This window comes from Schistocerca serialis, chromosome 3 (assembly GCF_023864345.2).
Source record: "Schistocerca serialis cubense isolate TAMUIC-IGC-003099 chromosome 3, iqSchSeri2.2, whole genome shotgun sequence".
Lineage (NCBI taxonomy): Eukaryota > Metazoa > Arthropoda > Insecta > Orthoptera > Acrididae > Schistocerca > Schistocerca serialis.
The window spans coordinates 868496357-868514106 of record NC_064640.1 but is presented as its reverse complement, the minus strand read 5'-3'; the positions used below and the strand labels follow the sequence as shown (position 1 = coordinate 868514106).

The 17750-nt window shown below is 39.9% G+C and overlaps 1 protein-coding gene across 2 annotated transcripts in view; it reads left to right on the top strand.

Moving 5' to 3' along the window:
• The window catches only part of LOC126471018 (dymeclin), a 168600-nt gene that overhangs the window by 42548 nt on the left and 108302 nt on the right, over nt 1–17750 (top strand). For both annotated transcript variants that reach the window (XM_050099079.1, XM_050099078.1), the window contains exon 2: nt 12547–12693. In XM_050099079.1, coding sequence (XP_049955036.1) covers nt 12547–12693 — 147 coding nt within the window. The remainder of the gene's footprint in view (nt 1–12546; nt 12694–17750) is intronic.

Below are 17750 nucleotides of genomic sequence, written 5' to 3'. Positions count from 1 at the left end.
TCCTATACCTAACTTCTGAAACTTATCTATTGAATACAGATGTCACACAATGCTTAAATGGTTGCAGTTCGACACATACAGTTTATCAAATATGTCTGCTAATGAGACTTAGTGAATGTGTAAAATCATTCATTCGAGAATGAACTTCTGTGAAACAAGAAAATCCTTTTCTGACCTGTTTTGCACAAAGATATTCACCCACACACAATACAAAGGTTCAGAGCTCCCCCTGCTGCCTTCACCCCTCTACTATATCCAAAACGAATAATATGTTACACATGGTAGATCTTTTTCCACTTGTGAGTCTATTTTACAACTCTTGAACAACATTCATAAGTTACAAGCATGCAAAATCCAATACGTAACTGCAGGAGAGTGCTAGTACTTCAAATACAAAAATGACAGTTGATAAATACACTCATAGCCACACATTCATCCAGCGGACGGATGGCAGGTAGCGTATGGCCAGTAGCTGGTGGCCGACAGCCACTGCAGGGCAAGGAAACTCTTGAGCATAAACTGTTCTGGTTTTGACACAGCCACGAGCTGCTTAGCAGAATAGTTTCTGGAAGTTTTTGCTATTATAGGTGGGTAAGAAAATCACGCAAATTATCTTTGAGGTTCTGTTAGATTGATAACTTTAGCAGTCAACAAAAAGGTGATTCAGAAATATAGTGTGTGTAGTGTACTCGAACTCAAGACTTTATATCTATCTTGCACAATGCTTACTACTAGACCAAGAGCAGATACAACACTGTATCACTTCGTGAAGACTTACAGCACTCCCTCCATGCACTTCCATGTCCTAAAGTGTTGCCCGATTGTGCATATGACTGCATATTTTGAGAGGTGGCTGGTTATATTGGCCACATTAAGTGAATGACTCTGACTTACAAGGAGAACATGGCAAGTGACATAACCCAATTTCCTAGAAACTTCACTCCATGGAAGAGGGGTCAAAATAAGTGAACACATCTCAGTGTATCTGTAGGTACTCAACCATTTCTTAGAAAATGATGGTCAACGTTTTCGAGGTACTTCAGGTGGCTTTTAGCAAGTAAGCTGTCCAGCTGTAGTGGTGCCACAGTGGCTTGTGTCACTGATTTGCACTTTCTCACCCCGTGTTAGTAACTGTATTATTATTTTTGTTTTTCATTTATCTTTGCTTGCCTGTAGAAGATCACTGTACAAATGTTTTATAGTGCATATTGAAATAACATTGTACTTATTCATGTACTAATTGTATGTCTGGTGAATGAATATTTTGAAAGATCAGAAAATTATTTTAAATTGTTTTCAGTGAAATTCCTGTAGTGTATCTTGATTCACAACGAATTGCAAGTGCTAGTTCTTGGTAAATTGATCCATTATGCATGGTTTTCTATTAAATTATTGCCAGTGCATGATATCTTCAGTACCACTGACAATGTTTCCTTCCCAAGTAAGAGTCATAGGAAGACATGTCACTCGGCAAACCTGCCTTTGCACAATGTTGTGGTGTTGGGAATTTGTATGTTTCAAATGTTTCTATGATTGGTATCATCCAAGGGAATCCACCAAACCTACCTGAAGAATAAATACAAGAATAAAATATAAGAATATGAGAATTTATTAAGATTGTAACTGAGGCCTTGAGGGATGTGGGTACTGCAATGATTGTGTATGTCTGGTTACAATTAACCATTAATGTGTGATCATTTGGAGATACATTGAGTCAAAAGTTGAATGGAGGTTAGTGGCTTGAAGGGCAGAGGAAATAGAGTGCCAAGGCAAGAGCCAAGGGAAAAAACCTCTGTGATAGTTGGGTCAGGTTGTAAGAGCAGTAGCAGTTTTCTTGCTGCCTACAACAGGTCATGCAAGGATAGGCTTTGTTAGTAGTAGGTATCATGACGTTGTGGAGAGATGTTACTTGGCGGCTGCAGCTGAGTACCAGTGTTGGCTTCTCGCTCAGCATCAGCAAACCTGTAACGAGTTGGGTTAATCATCATTTAGTGTCCGACACGTCATATATTGGATTCATAGTGTATGGTAGTGTTGTCGGTTTGTTTGTGCATTAGTGTGTGAGCTTGTCGACTTCCCTGCTGTAGCCTGTTGGCTGGCCGTGATAGCAGCTGGCATATCCAATCAACAGTGTTGCTGATGTGCAGGGGCTTGCCAATGTTGTTGCTCACGAGTATATGTTAGCTCACCATAGGTGGTTATGCAATAGCTAGCAATGTCTTTAGCCACTTGTGCTTCCACCTATAATTGTGATCATAGTTTCCCAGAGTAAGGATGTGAAAGGGTTGTGAGAATGTCTCGAGTTCCCGCATAATCGTGTGGTGAGTTTTTTTGAATACTTCCTTGAGGGTTTCAAGGCGAAATTCATTGTGAAGATCCACAGTGCAGGTGTAGAGTGAAGTGTTACTAATTATGCATAGCACTTAGTTCTGCATGATCTGCAGGTGGTGCAGTTATGTAGGGGCTTCGTATCGCCAGATGGGAGCTATGTACATCATCAGATGTCTCATCAGTGTCATGCATATGGACCTTGACACCCTCCTGTTTAGTGTACTTCCCCTGTTGAGCATTGGGTAGAGTTGTTTGAGCCTCATGTGCCCTCTGTTGGTAACATATTCTCTGTGGTCCCCCCATGTAAGTTTCCAGTCCAGCCAGACACTGAGGTATCTGACTCTCTCTTGGAAGCATATTGGGTGTGCATGTATTGTTACCTGTCTACAGTGTTGATGTCTGCGCAGTAGCTTCGGTCTGCATGTGAACAGGACAGCTTTGCACTTGTCGATGTTAATTTCTAAAATGCCATCATTCCAACCAAGGCTCTGCAGTTCTGAGTGCCATCTGTAATCGTGAATTTATGTATGACGGTTTCCAGGCTTGCGCAAGGACGGCTGTGTCATTCATGTAGATGGCTAATGTTGTGTTTTGTGTTGCTGGAAAGTCATTAATTTAGAGGTTGAACAAGATGGGCCCCAGAATGCTTCACTGGGGTACTCCAGCTTGGATAGATACCCCATTGTGTTGATTGTTTGCCCTGCACGTCAGTGCTGAAAAATCAGTTTGTGAGATATGAGTGTATGAGACATAAAAGTCCATTGGGGAAACCAGCATCACTTAGTTGTGCCAAAGACGGTCGAAAGCTTTTTCGATGTCTAGGAATACGGCCCCTGTGGCTTTGTTCGTGTTGTAGTCGTGTGTTATATGTTGGATTGCATGGAGGGATTGTGTTGTTGAGTGGTGGTTCCTAAAGCTGACTTGTTCTGATCATAGGGTGTCATTGGTGATGCAGTGTCTAGTGGTGTGTTTTAGTATTACCTTCGCAACAATCTTGCTGAACAAGCACATCAGACTGATGGTTCAGTAATTTTGTAGGATGAAGTGGTCTTTCCCTGGCTTCTACGGCTCTGCCCGTGAAATCATGGGGGACATGGTTTTGAATACCATTGGGACCAGGGGCTTTCCTAGTACTGGTATGTTTGATAGCCCAAGTAATTTCATTTCTACTAGTGTGTCTGATTTCGTCATGTGTGGGCTGAGCTACAAGTTGTGTAACCTCTTAGTTCATTTCAAGTGTGAATACTAGGTCTGAAGGAGCCAGATTCAGCATGAAGGACACTGCAAGTGTTGTTGCCTTAACCTCTGCCACCTCGTCATGGAGTATGCAGGGCCATCTGGTCCTTGTAGAGTAGAAATATAATGTTTCTCCCTGGTGAAGTGTCTGGCTAGGTTCCACCCATCAGGACGTGGTATCAAACCCTGCGAGTTTCTGCTCCCATTGCTTGTTTCTAAATGTTTGTATTTCCTCTTGTATTACATCCTGGAGGATGTTCTCATGCGGTTTATAGAACAGGCGCCTGGTATGCTGCCAGTATCTCCTGAGGTGGTTCCTCATTAAGATAAGGCCCAGGATTTCTTGGGGGCAGGGCTGTTGAGTGGTGTTGTGGTGTTGTATGTGGAATGGTATCAGATATTGCACCTTGGACAGTAGTAGTAAGAGGCTTCACTGCCTCATCAGTTTGTTGCATGTTGTTAATTTTGTGATTGTTTGGAATACGGCTATCAAGCGTTTCCTTGAACAGGGTCCAATTCACGCACTTGTAGTTCAGTATTCTGCATGGTTCTATGTCCTGCAGTGTTTCTTCCATGTGCAGTATTACAGGCATGTGGTCGAATCCAAATCATTTTCAACTGTAAGGTTAAGTGTGCATGTGATGCTCTTGATGAGGGCTATACCTGAGTTGGGCCTGTGCAGGCACATACATGGGGACGTGCAGCCCAAGTATAATGTAGTTTTGGCCTGGTGTATGTTCGTATAGGTTTCTGCCATTGGAGGCATGTATTCGTGAATTCCAGTTGGGGTGTTTTGCGTTTAAATCTCCAGCGGCGATTACCTAGAGCACTATGTTGAGAACTGTACTGATATCCCATGTTACTATGTTTTTAGGAAGATTGTCTAGTGATACCAGTGCAGTGTTAGCTCTTTGAACTTGACCCTGACAACCGTAGCCTCTAGTCGCACAAGCGCAGGGAGCTCAATGTTTGTGTGTTCTATGTCTTTGTGTGCCATGATGGCTGTGCTGCCCCCTTCCTGCCATCCACTCGGTTGGTACGATAGATGCAATAACCTGGGATGTTTGTGAGGCATAAGTAGTGTTTCGTTCACAAGGGCAATTTGGATACCCTTTCGCTCCATGAACACAACCATTTTGGTTCTTTTGTTTACAATCCCATTGGCATTCCAAAACAGGATCTATGAGTTTGTGTTGGTGTTTGCATTTTGGGGCTGTTGCAGCGTGTTATCCATGTATTGGCGTAAACACTGGTATGATAATAGTTTGCATGTTGGTCCAGTTGAGCAAGGCCGACGAACGGTGTAAGGAGTTGTGAAACACACCCCATAATCTTCATGGCTACTTCGATGGTTGTGAGTGCATGGAATAATGTCTCCATTATTCTTTGTAATGTTGACTTAATGTTGGGAGTGTCAGCCTATGGGTTATTGTTTGTGTTGGCAGATGCTAGTACTTTTGTTGGTGTCTGGTGTGGTCTGGCTTGTGAGTTAGCTGTTTGTGGAGTAGTTGTGGGTGCCTGTGTGGTCTCTGTGTTGAGTGGATGTTTTGTACGGGTCGTTGGATTGATTTCAGAGTTATGTATGTGTATATAGGTGTCCTGTTGTCTGTGTACTTGTGGTGGTGTGATCATGTCTCCCTTTTCTGGTTGTTTCTCCTCTTCCGCCTTCTCTGGTGTTGTGGCTGTCCCTGTGTAGGTGCATTTTCTGTAACTTGTGGTGGGCTGCAATACATTGTCTCGGAGGGGAGGGGGTGGTAGGGTAGTGGCGTTATTTGTGTCTTGTTGTGTAATCAATGCGGGTGTGGTGTTGGGTGTTGGATGTCTTGTCTATGTGTCTCTTGCTGTGGGTTTTTGTTATGTGGGTGCGCTGCTCTGAGTTTCCTCGCCCTTCCCTGCACTGCTGGGATGCCAGCTACCACTCCAGCAAAGAATATGCCACTTCTTACTGGCTGCGGGGGCAGTTTTGGAGCTACAGTGGCGATAGTTTTTACATGTTTAGCTATTTTGTGCCTCAGAGCCTCCTTATAGGCAATGCACTCCCTGCAGTTGGGAGGATGCGCCTCACCACAGTTGGCGCATTTGCGTGATGCTGTATGGAGGAGTTTGCAATGTTGGGTTGTGTGACCACCAACCCATTTGTGGCAGCAGGGAGCGAGACTGCATCGAATACCTGTATATGTAAAGTGCTGGCAGTTGCGGCATTGTTGGGGGGTGCACGGCATGTTATACACCTCTGCATGTACGACATGTAAAGAAATAATTTCATCTGTAGCTGGTTGCGTGATTTGTCCACGTCGACCATCTCAACCATGTAGTCGTGCAATGGTCTCTCTGTGCCAGATTCAGTCATTTGATTTACATGATTGCGTTCCCAGCCTAGCGCAGTAAGTTTGTCATGTATTGTTTTGGTTGGGCTTAAAGCGTTTACCCCGTCGTTGATCACTTATTGCTGTCTTTATTAAGGCGGCTCTGTACGTGAATTATTCTGAAAATACTACACACACACACACACACACACACACACACACACACACACACACACACACGCTTTGTATAGTAGATGTATGATACTTATTATGAAACCCAGTTGTAATTTTACAATCGATGTAACACCCTTGTTTCCCCTAACTTGATAAGAAACATTCTTGTAGTAACCTGCTGTGGACATTGGTAGATAAATGAAAACCAAAAATAAACAAATGATAACAATAATCGAGTTTCAAACATGGGACACGGGACACTAGCCACTGTGCCTCCATTTCAGCTGAGATTATTGCGCATTAAAAGGCCTATAAACCCCATCGGAAACTTTGACTGTCATTTTCCCAGAAACGGTGGATTGTCTACAGGTAAGCCGAGACATGTGTTCATTTTTTGAGTCCTTTTGCTCTGAGCAAAGCTTCTGGGAAATTGGATTAAGGCACTTGCCGTGTTCTCCTCACTAGTATCTGCAGCAGCTGGCCGGTGGCTGGGTTTTGCATCTAAGACTCTACATTTAGCAAGCAGCAGAGAGAAGAGAATTAAAGTTCAGTAAGAAGAAATAAACTTTGTTTACCAATGAAAATGTAATTCTTTCAGAAACAGCAAAGTATTTGGCTGATCATGCGAACAGATTGGATGTTGTATTGAAAAGAGGTTGGAAAGTGAATATCAGCGAAAGTAAAATGAAGGTAATGGAATATATGATTAAATTAAATCAGATGATGCTGAGAACATTGGATTAGGAAATCGGACACTAAAAGTAGTTGAGGAGTTTGCTATTTTGGCAACAAACGATGGCCATAGACTTGAGGATATAAAATACAGACTGGCAATAGCAAGAAAAGCATTTCTGGAAAAGAGAAATTTGTTAACATCAAATATAATTTTAAGTCTTAGAAAACTTTTCTCAAGGTATTTGTATGGGTTGTGATCTTGTACAGAAATGAAACACGAATGATAGCAGGTCAAACAAGAAGAGATTAGACAAGTTTGAAATGTTGAAAATTAGATGGGTAGATCGAATAACAAATGAGGTTGTGCTGAATAGAATTGGGGGGAAAAGAAATTCATGATACAATTAGAATAAAAGAAGAGAGTGGTTGATAGGACGCATCCTAAGTCATTGAAGGCTCATCAGTTTGGTAAAGGAAGGAAGTGTGGGACTAAAAATTGTACAGGGAGGTTAAGTTTTGAATACAGTAAGCAAGTTGTTATGGATGTAGGTTGCAGGACTTGAGCAGAGATATAGATGCCTGCACAGAGTAGAATAGCATGGAGAGGTGCATCAAACCTCTCTTCAGGCTGAAAACAAAATGAATTAAAGAAGTTAACATCACAATAGCAGCCACGGGGTGACCATGATGAACTGGGAACATAATAATTTCTCAGCCCTTAGCTATGACACACCATTTATTGTAGGATGTCACTTGGTTTTTACCCAACTTGTGTGCATGAATAACACAAATAGAGTTTTCATTTGAACATTTGGACCTTAGTTATACTACAGAGAAGCAGCTGTAGTCCTGTCCACAAGATTACCTGGTCACTGTAGGTGAAGAGACAGCAGCAGTGTGAACTCTGAAAGCTTCAAATGTATTGTCTGCTCAGGTAAATTATTTTGTGTCTGTACATGACTGTGTGTTCATCATATACCTTGGCATGTATTCCAGGAGGACAAGGTACAAAGAATGCTGCAAGCATGACAAAGGTTCTGCCATGTTTTGTAATGTTTTAAATTCATGAGAATGATTTCTTTTGGCTTAGGTGATAGATATCTGGAACTAAGAATGCTTTATCAAGCTGCAGGTTAATAATTTTTTTCCTGTTACACAATACCCTGACTTATTTAGCAATTACAGATTGATAATTAGTTCCTAGAAACAGCCTCGTTGTTGCATCATCCACCTTATTTATGAGATCTGTCAGCCCTGTCTGTATTCTCTTTCCTAGACTGAAAATGCACCTCAGTGGTTCAAGATTTGACTCAATGCAGGAGATCCCAAAGAATGTGTCAAACAGACTCAAGACAGTTTCTAAAGATGATTTCTAAGGCCATGAAACTGAAAAGTTGTGAATAGCAGTATTAATTTCGTTTGGATCCTGTATAGAATAAATAAACTGTGAAGAATTATATTGAATTTTTTGTTTATTTTGATTGCTTATTGATCACACCAACTATGTTGATCAATGATGCAGAAATGTGGCAATTAGATTATCTAAACAGTCTCTGGGAGATAAGAAATATAGGTGTGGTAGCACAGTAGTTAATACACTGGGTTCACATATGGGAGCAGCAGGATTCAGATCACTGCCCAGCCATCCAGATTTAAAATTTCTGTTCTTTGCCAAAATAACTAGCAGTGGATGTCCGTGTGGTTCCTTTGGAAAGACCATGACCAAATTCCTGCACCATTCTTGTTCAGTCTGATCATATGGTATGTCTGTCTATAATGACACTGTGGTCGGTGGGACATTACATCCAAATCATCAGGGAAAGAGCAAAAAATTATTCCCTTTTTGCTGAAGTTGTTCTGACTGAAAACAGTCCTGTTCTTGTATTACTTGTTCCTCTCTATACAGCTAAGGTAGACAGAAAAATGAAACTACAGTAAATAGCGTGTAGCACAAAATCTCCATGCAGTTTAATTTTTAACATTTTTTGAATTAAGGTTCACGAGAAACTTTATTTATGTATATACGAGTATTTTCTCGTATGAGAAAATTAGACAGTTAGAATGCTAAGATCAGTCCTCAATAACATTTAGGAATTTATGCTTTTTGGAAAACCCAACTTTAAGATCAACTTTACTTTTGTGAGTGTATTAACTTCTATTATTATTATTATTATTATTATTATTATTATTATTATTATATAATTGTATTGCCTTAGGACCACTTAAGTCATTCATTTGCTGGTCATCTTCTTTCATAAGGGCATGTTTCATTCCTTCTGAATTGCCTGATATCTTTTCATTCTCTCTGATCTTTTCCACCTTTCCTCGCCTGTAAATACCCAGTCCACTGTGTGTCATTTGTTTATTTTTGGTTTAAATCTTAAGTCCTTGATTTTCAGTTTTTGAAATTTTCTGTTTTGTTTTGAACGTAATCCAGGCTTCTACATCTACATTCGTACGTACATTCTCCGCAAGCCACCATATTGTACATGGCAGAGGGTATCTTGTACCACTACTAGTCAGTTCCTTCCTTGTTCTATCTGCAAATGAAATGGAGTGAGGGAAACAACGATTACCTATATGTGTCTTTACAAACCCTAATTTCTCCTCTCTCTTCTTTGTGGTGCTTACACAAAATGTAAATTAGTGGTAGATTCGTTCTGCACTCGGTTTCAAATGACTGTTCTCTAAATTTTCTCAGTAGTGTGCCATGAAAAGAATGTCATCTTCCTTTCAGGGATTCCCATTTGAGTTTATGACACTTTTCTGTAAAACTTACATGTTGATATAATCTACCAATAAAAAATCTAGCAGCCTGCCTCTGAATTGCTTCGATGTCTTCCCTTAATCCGACCTGGCTGAAATCCCAAAATCTCCTGCAGTACTCAAGAATGGGTCACACTAGTATTCTGTACATGGTCTTCTTTGTAGATGAATCACATTTTCCTAAAATTTTTGCAATAAACCAAAGTCGACAATTCGCCTTCCCTGCTACCATCCTTACATGGTGATTCCGACATCACGCCAACATATTCAAACTACGTACCTGTATCAAGCAGTATGCAACTAGTGCTGTATTCAAACATTACAGGATTGATTTTCCTACTCATCTGCATTAATTTTCATTTTTCTACATTTAGAATAAGCTGTCATTCACAACACCAACTAGAAATTTTGTCTAAGTCATCGTGTATTCTCCTACATTCACACAATGATAACACCTTTCTGTACACCACAGCATCCTCAGCAAACAACTGTAAATTGCTACTCACCTTGTCTGTCAGATCATTAATGTGTATAGAGAATAAGAGCTGTCATATTACACTTCTCATGGGCACACCTGACTGTTTTCTTGTCTCTGATGAACACTCGCCATCAAGGACAATATTCTGGGTTCTATTACTTAAGAAGTCTCCAAACCACTCACATATCTGGGAACCTATTCCATATGCTCGTACCTTTTTTAATGGTCTGCAGTAGGGCACCATGTTAAAAGCTTTCCAGAAATGTAGGAATAAGGAATCTACCGGTTGCCCTCTGTCCATGGTTTGCAGGGTATCATGTGAGAAAAGGGCAAGTTGATTTTAACATTAATGATGCTTTCTAAATTCATGCTGATGTGTAGACAAAAGCTTTTCCATGTCAAGGAAATTTATTATATTCAAACAGAGAATATGTTCAAGGATTTTCCAGCAAAGCAATGTTAAGGATACTGGACTGTAATTTTGTGGCTCCATTCTTTTATCCTCCTTTTGTATGAGAGTTGCTTGAGCTTTCTGTGAATCCCTTGGGACTTTGTGCTAGGTGAGAGATTCTCGATAAATTCCTGCTAAGTAAGGGGCAAATGAGTACTCTCTGTAAAACCAAATTGGAATTTCATCTGGGCATGGCAACTTGTTTTCAGCTGCTTTAGTTGCTTCTCTGCACCAGGGTTGCCTGTTACTATGGTCTCCATATGGGATGCTGTACGGTGGTCAAATGATGGTACGTTTGTACAATCCTTCTGCATTATTGACTTCTTGAATGTGAGACTTAAAACTTCAGCTTTCCTTTTGCTGTCTTCTATTACTGCAAAAGACTGGTCAGTGAGTGACTGGATAGAAGCCTTTGAATCACTTACTGATTTTACATAGAATCAGAATTTTCTCAGGTTCTTGGCAAGATCTGATGATGCTAAGGTACGACGGTAGTAGTTGTCATATGCTTTAGCATTGGTCTGTTATCATCTGTGCATTCTTTTTTTAACCAAGAGTGCAACAGTCTCTGCTTCCTCAACAATTTCTGAATTTTGTTGTTAAACCATAGTGAGTCTCTCCCATCCTTAATACACATACTTGGCACATACTTCTCCATTTAAACTTTGCCCATACTGGCTTAGTTCTAATTCTTCCATACCGTCTCCAGTTTCTTTGATCTATTCTACTTGTTTGAGATTCCCAAGTTTCTCCATAATTCGTCTTGTTGATCTGTTTTCTGGTGTCTTCATGATGTGACCAAAGAAGAAAATCCTGTATCTGGAATTGGCTCCATATCACTCTACACCACTTTAGGTCTGTTGACTATTTTTTAAAAATATCGAGAATCTGACGCATTGATATTTTAAAATATCGTTATCAGTTCTCGATATATTGAAGGGGGGGGGGGGGGGTGGGGGGAGTATCGCTATATCAACGGATAAATATCGACGTACCAGCCTATAAAAATATTGGCTGCACATTATAAGTATACCACTGGTTTTAGAGCTGTATATTTAAATATTGATTTATTATTATATGCTCCGTACATCAACAAGCTAGCAGCGATTTATTATTATATGCTCCGTAGATCAACAAGCTAGCAGCCTGTGTATCCCCCTTAGAGCAAGAATTGAAAGGAAAACTATGAATGTTCACACTTGAGGTGATAATCACGTTGCAAACAATGGTAACTGCATGTAAGTGGCACAATAAAAGGTGTCCAATGGGGTCCGTTATTCAGTTTCATCACATATCGGATTTGTCTGGAACACTTCATTTCGACTTCCCTGTTCTTCTTTTTTTTTTTTCCTACCAGCTCCAGCACTAGCAGGTGTAGTGCAAAATTGCGTGGTGAAGCTAAACATTGCAGTTGAGGTTGGAAGCGCTGAGCGCTAACTACAACAACATTTCCCCTCATATGTCTCTGTCTGTCACAGAGACCAAACATGTCATTTAGATATTGTTCATCACTTACAGCAACTGTTTTGAAAGAATGCTGATATGAAGAAATAGCACACTAGTTGTGGTAAAAATTGTTTTTTAACACAACTGGTGTGCTATTTCTTCACATCAAAAATCTTGTTATTCCATTCACACCACCAGCGCAATTGGATTTCTTGTTTTGTGCCACCTGTACTTGTTTCACACAGTGAAAGAGAAAGACTGGAAATGATAAAAGCTCAAAAATAAGTAAAACTCCTTCACACAGTGAAAGTAAAATTATGTTCTACTCTAGTTTCAAAAGAACAAGTTCAAACATTTACCAAAAATTGTGAAAAAATGTATTATAAAATGAAAATATTCACTCTAGATATTGTCAATTTGATACCGATATATCGGGGGAAAAGCTATTGCCAATATACATAGATATTTTTGATAAAAATATCATTATATCAATATTTTATTGGCAGCCCTACACCACTTCATTTGGCACTGTTCTCCATTGTCTTCCTTTTCTGCCTGGTTATTTATTTTGTGGTTCTGAGAGAGAGAGCTCTGAAAATATTTAATTTTTGTATTTCATTAGTTTTTAATATGTTCTGTGTTGAACCAAGCTGTTTCAGAGTATGTATTTGTTTCAATTACAGCTTCAAAAACCAAGTACTAGATGAGAGAATACAACCATTATGTAAGCAACTAGTTATAAACAATCCACGCTCTGGCAATGTAGGTTCCTTGCTCCACGTGTTCCTGAGCCGATCAAGTGAGCTCCTGGCATCTACACAGACTGAAAAGTAAGTAGATAATGACATGTATAAAAAAATCTTATAACTGATCTTTACTACTATTTGTCAATAAGAAAAACTATATTCTGTGATGTAATTAGTCACAGTGGTGCATAGTAAAAGGGAAAATTGTAAAGCATGAAATTAAACACTTGACCATGGGTGCATATAAGGAGAAGTATTAATGTAAGTCAGTGCAGTTTTTGTGTTTGATTTGTTGGTGGTGGTGGTGGTGGTGGTGGTGGTGGTGGTGTTGTTGTTTTTCAGTCCGGAGACTGGTTTGATGCAGCTCTCGACAGTAGTCAAATCTGTGCAAGCTGCGTCATCTCTGAAAAACTGCCGCAACCTTAGTCCATTTAAACCTGCTTACTGTGTTCATGCCTGGTTCTCCCTAGTTACAATTCTTAGCCCTCACACTTGCCTCCATTATCAATACCAAGGCTACAGTCTATTGTGCTCACATAGGTCACATTTCGGTGGCGCCAGTTGAGTCTTTCAGTAGATCGGGTTTCACTAGGCATGGCCTGCACATCAATAGGTATGGAAAGGGGAGGCTGGCAAAGCTTATAGGTGACAGTGTAGTGAGTAGTGGTGGGATTACTCCTGGAAAAATTCCTGTAGTAGTTGGTGTTAGAGCTGCACATTTTTTAGATTGAAGTCATCTGAAGGTATACTTGCTTAAACTTGCATTCGGAAGGACGACGGTTCAATCCCGCGTCCGGCCATCCTGATATAGGTTTTCCGTGATTTCCCTAAATCGCTCCAGGCAAATGCCGGAATGGTTCCTTTCAAAGGGCACGGCCGACTTCCTTCCCCGTCCTTCCCTAATCCGATGAGACCGATGACCTCGCTGTCTGGTCTCCTTCCCCGAAACAACCAACCTATACTTGCTTAAAGAAAGTCTCTCTAATTAAGGGATCACCTTCAGAGGATGCCATGTTTCCAAGTAGAGAAGGAATTAGCGTATTTCGTCAAAATATAAGAGGTATTAGAGATAAAGTTAATGAACTGCTTATAGATGTTGACTCTGAAATTATTGGTATATCGGAGCACTGCTTAAATAATTTGACAATTCAGAGGCTTCCTTTACCAGGATACAGATTAGCTGGCTGTTTTTCAAGGACTTCCTTGCAGAGTGGGGGAGTGGCCATGTATGTAAAAAAGCAGTATTCCATTTGAGTCCATAGACGTATCACAACACTGCACTGAACAGATATTTGAATGTTGTGCAGGTGCAGTTGAATTTACTGAAACTAAACTTCTAATTGTTGTTGTTTATAGGCCCCCTAACTGTGACTTAAGAGCATTTATGCTCAAGATAGAGGCTTCTTTATTCACATTGTAGGAAGTACCAGAAATTAGTTAAATGTGGTGACTTCAATACAAATTTTGTATATGATGGTGCAAGAAACAGGATGTTGGTAGATCTCCTAAATTCATATGATCTGATGCAGACTGTGTTTTTTTCCAGCTAGGGTGCAGGAGAACAGTAGCACAGTCATAGACAATATTTTTATTCATTCTTCATTACTAGATGGGCATTCTGTTAGTAAAAGGGTGAATGGCGTTTCAGATCATGATGCACAAATTTTAACACTAAGTGGCTTTTTTACTCAAAAAAATGTCATATAATTACAAACTATGTAGGAAAGTTAATCCAACAGCAATAGACAGTTTTTTAAATCTCACCAAGGAACAAAAGTGGCAGGATGTTTGTAGCGCTGATAAAATAAATGATAAATGTAATGCTTTCCTTAACACATTTCTCATGTTCTTTGAGATTTGCTTACCATTAGAAGGTTCTAAACAGGGAACTGGCAGTTAAAGGCAGCCTGGGTGGCTGACAAGTGGCATAAGGATATCATGTAGAACAAAGCGGCAATTATATCAAAATGTAAGAAGTAGTCACAATCAAGCCACAGTAGCCCATTACAGACAGTACTGTAAGATGCTTAAAAATTTTATTAGGAAGGCAAAGAGTATGTGGTACACAAATAAAATAGCTAATTCAAAGGATAAATTAGAACCATATGGTCAGTTGTGAAGGAAGTGTTTGGTCAGCACCACAAGGTTGACAATATAGTGTCAGTTGTAGTAAAAATATTTCTGTTACTGATAAATCAGATATAACATCATTTTCTTGAGCATTTCCTGGTGAATTAAATAAAAATTTAGTCTCTACAGGGAATCATGTAACTCCTTTCTGAGATTGATGTCTGAAATACTCCTCTGTGATACAGACAAGGGGGGAGATTGAGTAAGTAATTAAATCACTGAACACTAAGGACTCTCATGGATATGATGGAGTGCGTAGCAGAATATTAAAGTACTGTGCTGCACACGTTAGCCCTGTACTTAGCCATATTTGTAATTTTCCCTTAGGAATGGTGGTCAGTTTCCTGAATGTTTAAAGTACTCAGTAGTAAAGCTGCTTTATAAAAAGGGAGAAAGGGATAATATAGACAATTTTAGATCTGATTCTATGCCATCAGTGTTTGCTAAAGTTACTGAAAAGGCTGTGTATGTAATGATAATTGATCATTTAACATCACACAATTTGCTATCAAATGTATATTTTGGCTTTAGAAGTTGTTTAACAACTGAAAATGCTATATTCTCTTTTCTGTATGAGGTACTGGATGGGTTAAACAAAAGATTTTGAACACTAGGCATATTTTTTGACTTAACTAAGGTGTTTGATTGTGTTGATTACAAAATATTGCTCCAGAAGTTGAACCATTACGGAATACAGGGAGTAGCTCACAATTGGTTCACCTCTCACTTTACCAACAGACAGCAAAACGTCATTATTCACAGTGTTGAGAATGGTTGTGATGTGGGGTCTGAGTGGGGTACGGTCAAGTGGGGGGTGCCCCAGGGATCAGTGTTGGGGCCACTCCTGTTCCTTATTTATATAAATGATATGCCCTCTAGTATTACGAGTAACTCTAAAATACTTCTGTTTGCTGATGACACTAGCTAGGTAGTAAAGGATGTTGTGTGTAACATTGGCTCAGTTTCAAATAGTGCAGTTCATGACATAAGGTCATGTGTTGTAGGGAATAAACTAACCCTAAATCACAGTAAGACTCAGTTTTTACAGTTTCTAACACACAATTCAACAAAACCTGACGTCTTAATTCCACAGAATGGACATATGTTAATGAACTGAACAGTTCAAATTTCTAGGTGTTCAGATATATAGTAAACTGTCATAGAAAGCCTACTTTCAGGATTTTGTTCAAAGACTTAATGCTACCATTTTTACTGTTCGAACAGTATCTGAAGTAAGTGATTATTTGACACAAAAATTAGTGGTTGGTTGTTTCGGGGAAGGAGACCAGACAGCGAGGTCATTGGTCTCATTGGATTAGGGAAGGACGGGGAAGGAAGTCAGCCGTGCCCTTTGAAAGGAACCATCCCGGCATTTGCCTGGAGCGATTTAGGGAAATCACGGAAAACCTAAATCAGGATGGCCGGACGCGGGATTGAACCATCGTCCTCCTGAATGCGAGTCCAGTGTCTAACCACTGCGCCACCTCGCTCGGTCAAAAATTAGTGTACTTTTCTTATTTTCATTCACTTATGTCATATGGTATTATATTTTGGTGTAACTCTTCCCATTCTAAAAGGATATTTTTGGCTCAGAATCAGGTGGTTCGGGCAATGAGTGGTGTAAGTTCACGAACCTCTTGTCGACCCCTGTTCGCGAGTCTGGGTGTTTTGACACTAGCTTATTCTTTACTGTCATTTCTTGTTAACGATATCAGCTTATTGCCAAGAATAAGCTGCTTTCACTCAGATAATACTTTACCGAAATCAAACCTGCATTTGGGTTGGACTTCCTTAACTCTTGTGCAGAAAAGTGTGCAGTATACTGCTGCATCAGTTTTCAATAAGCTACCACAAGAACTCAAAAATCTTAGCAGTAATCATGCGCTTTCAAATCGAAACTGAAGAGTTTCCTTATGGGTCACTCCTTCTGTTCTGTTGAGGAATTCCTTGAAGCTGATTCTTGTTGTATTGTTGATTGCATTTACTTGAACTTATGGCTTGACTTTTTTGGGTTCATAAACATTTTATTTTTATCTGTTATTACTTTTAAGTTGTAATTTGGTGTACTGACATATTCCATGACCTTGGAGATTTGCTCCTCAATTTGGTCCTATGGAACTTGAGGTGTAAATAAATAAATAAATAAAATCGAGACAAAAACCTTCATAAAAGACTTCCTGACACACATTCGTATTAGTTGTTAACAAATTCCTTATTTTTCAGGAATGATTTTCTTGCTATAGCATCTGCATATTGTAACATATCTACTTCGTCCATCATCAGTTATGTTGCTGCCGAAATAGCATAACTCATCTACCACTTTTTAGTGTCTCATTTCCTAATCCAGTTCCCTCAGTATCACATGATTTAGTTGAACTTCAGTCCATTACCCTAGTCTTATTTTGTTGTTGGTCCTCCTGTAATCTTTCTTCAAGACACCATCCATTTCATTCAACTGCTCTTGCATTTCTACATTTCTGCAGAACCCAAACTGATCCCCCTCGATATCAGCTTACGTCAGTTTTGGTTTAACTATTGTATACATAGTCCACAGATCCGTGCAGTCATGATATTACTGAATGTGGAACATGCCAAGATTTTTGTTGCATATATTTTGATATACGTTTTTATTTATTCCTTGCTGTTACAACGGACTGTGATTCTGAGATAGGTAGTTATATTCTATACTTAAATATACAGGATTAGTCACAAGTACCTCCAGGGCTTTAGAAGATGACTGTGAAAAACCCAGGGCCTACAAGATAGACAGAAAAGGACCCATCAGTGGCTAGAGCAGGGCCGCACAAGGTGCATGCACCGGTGCATCGCACTGTGCAGAGTGCAGAAGACGGCTGCACTATGTTGACGACAGTGCAGACCCCCCCACTCCTCAGCTTTGCGCAACAGCACTGCCTCTCACTTCCTTAGCTTGTGTCGTTCGCGCCGCCTGTCTCGACCTGTTTCAAAGCTTTTTCCCTGTTGTCTTCGTCATTGCCAATTACTAATGTACA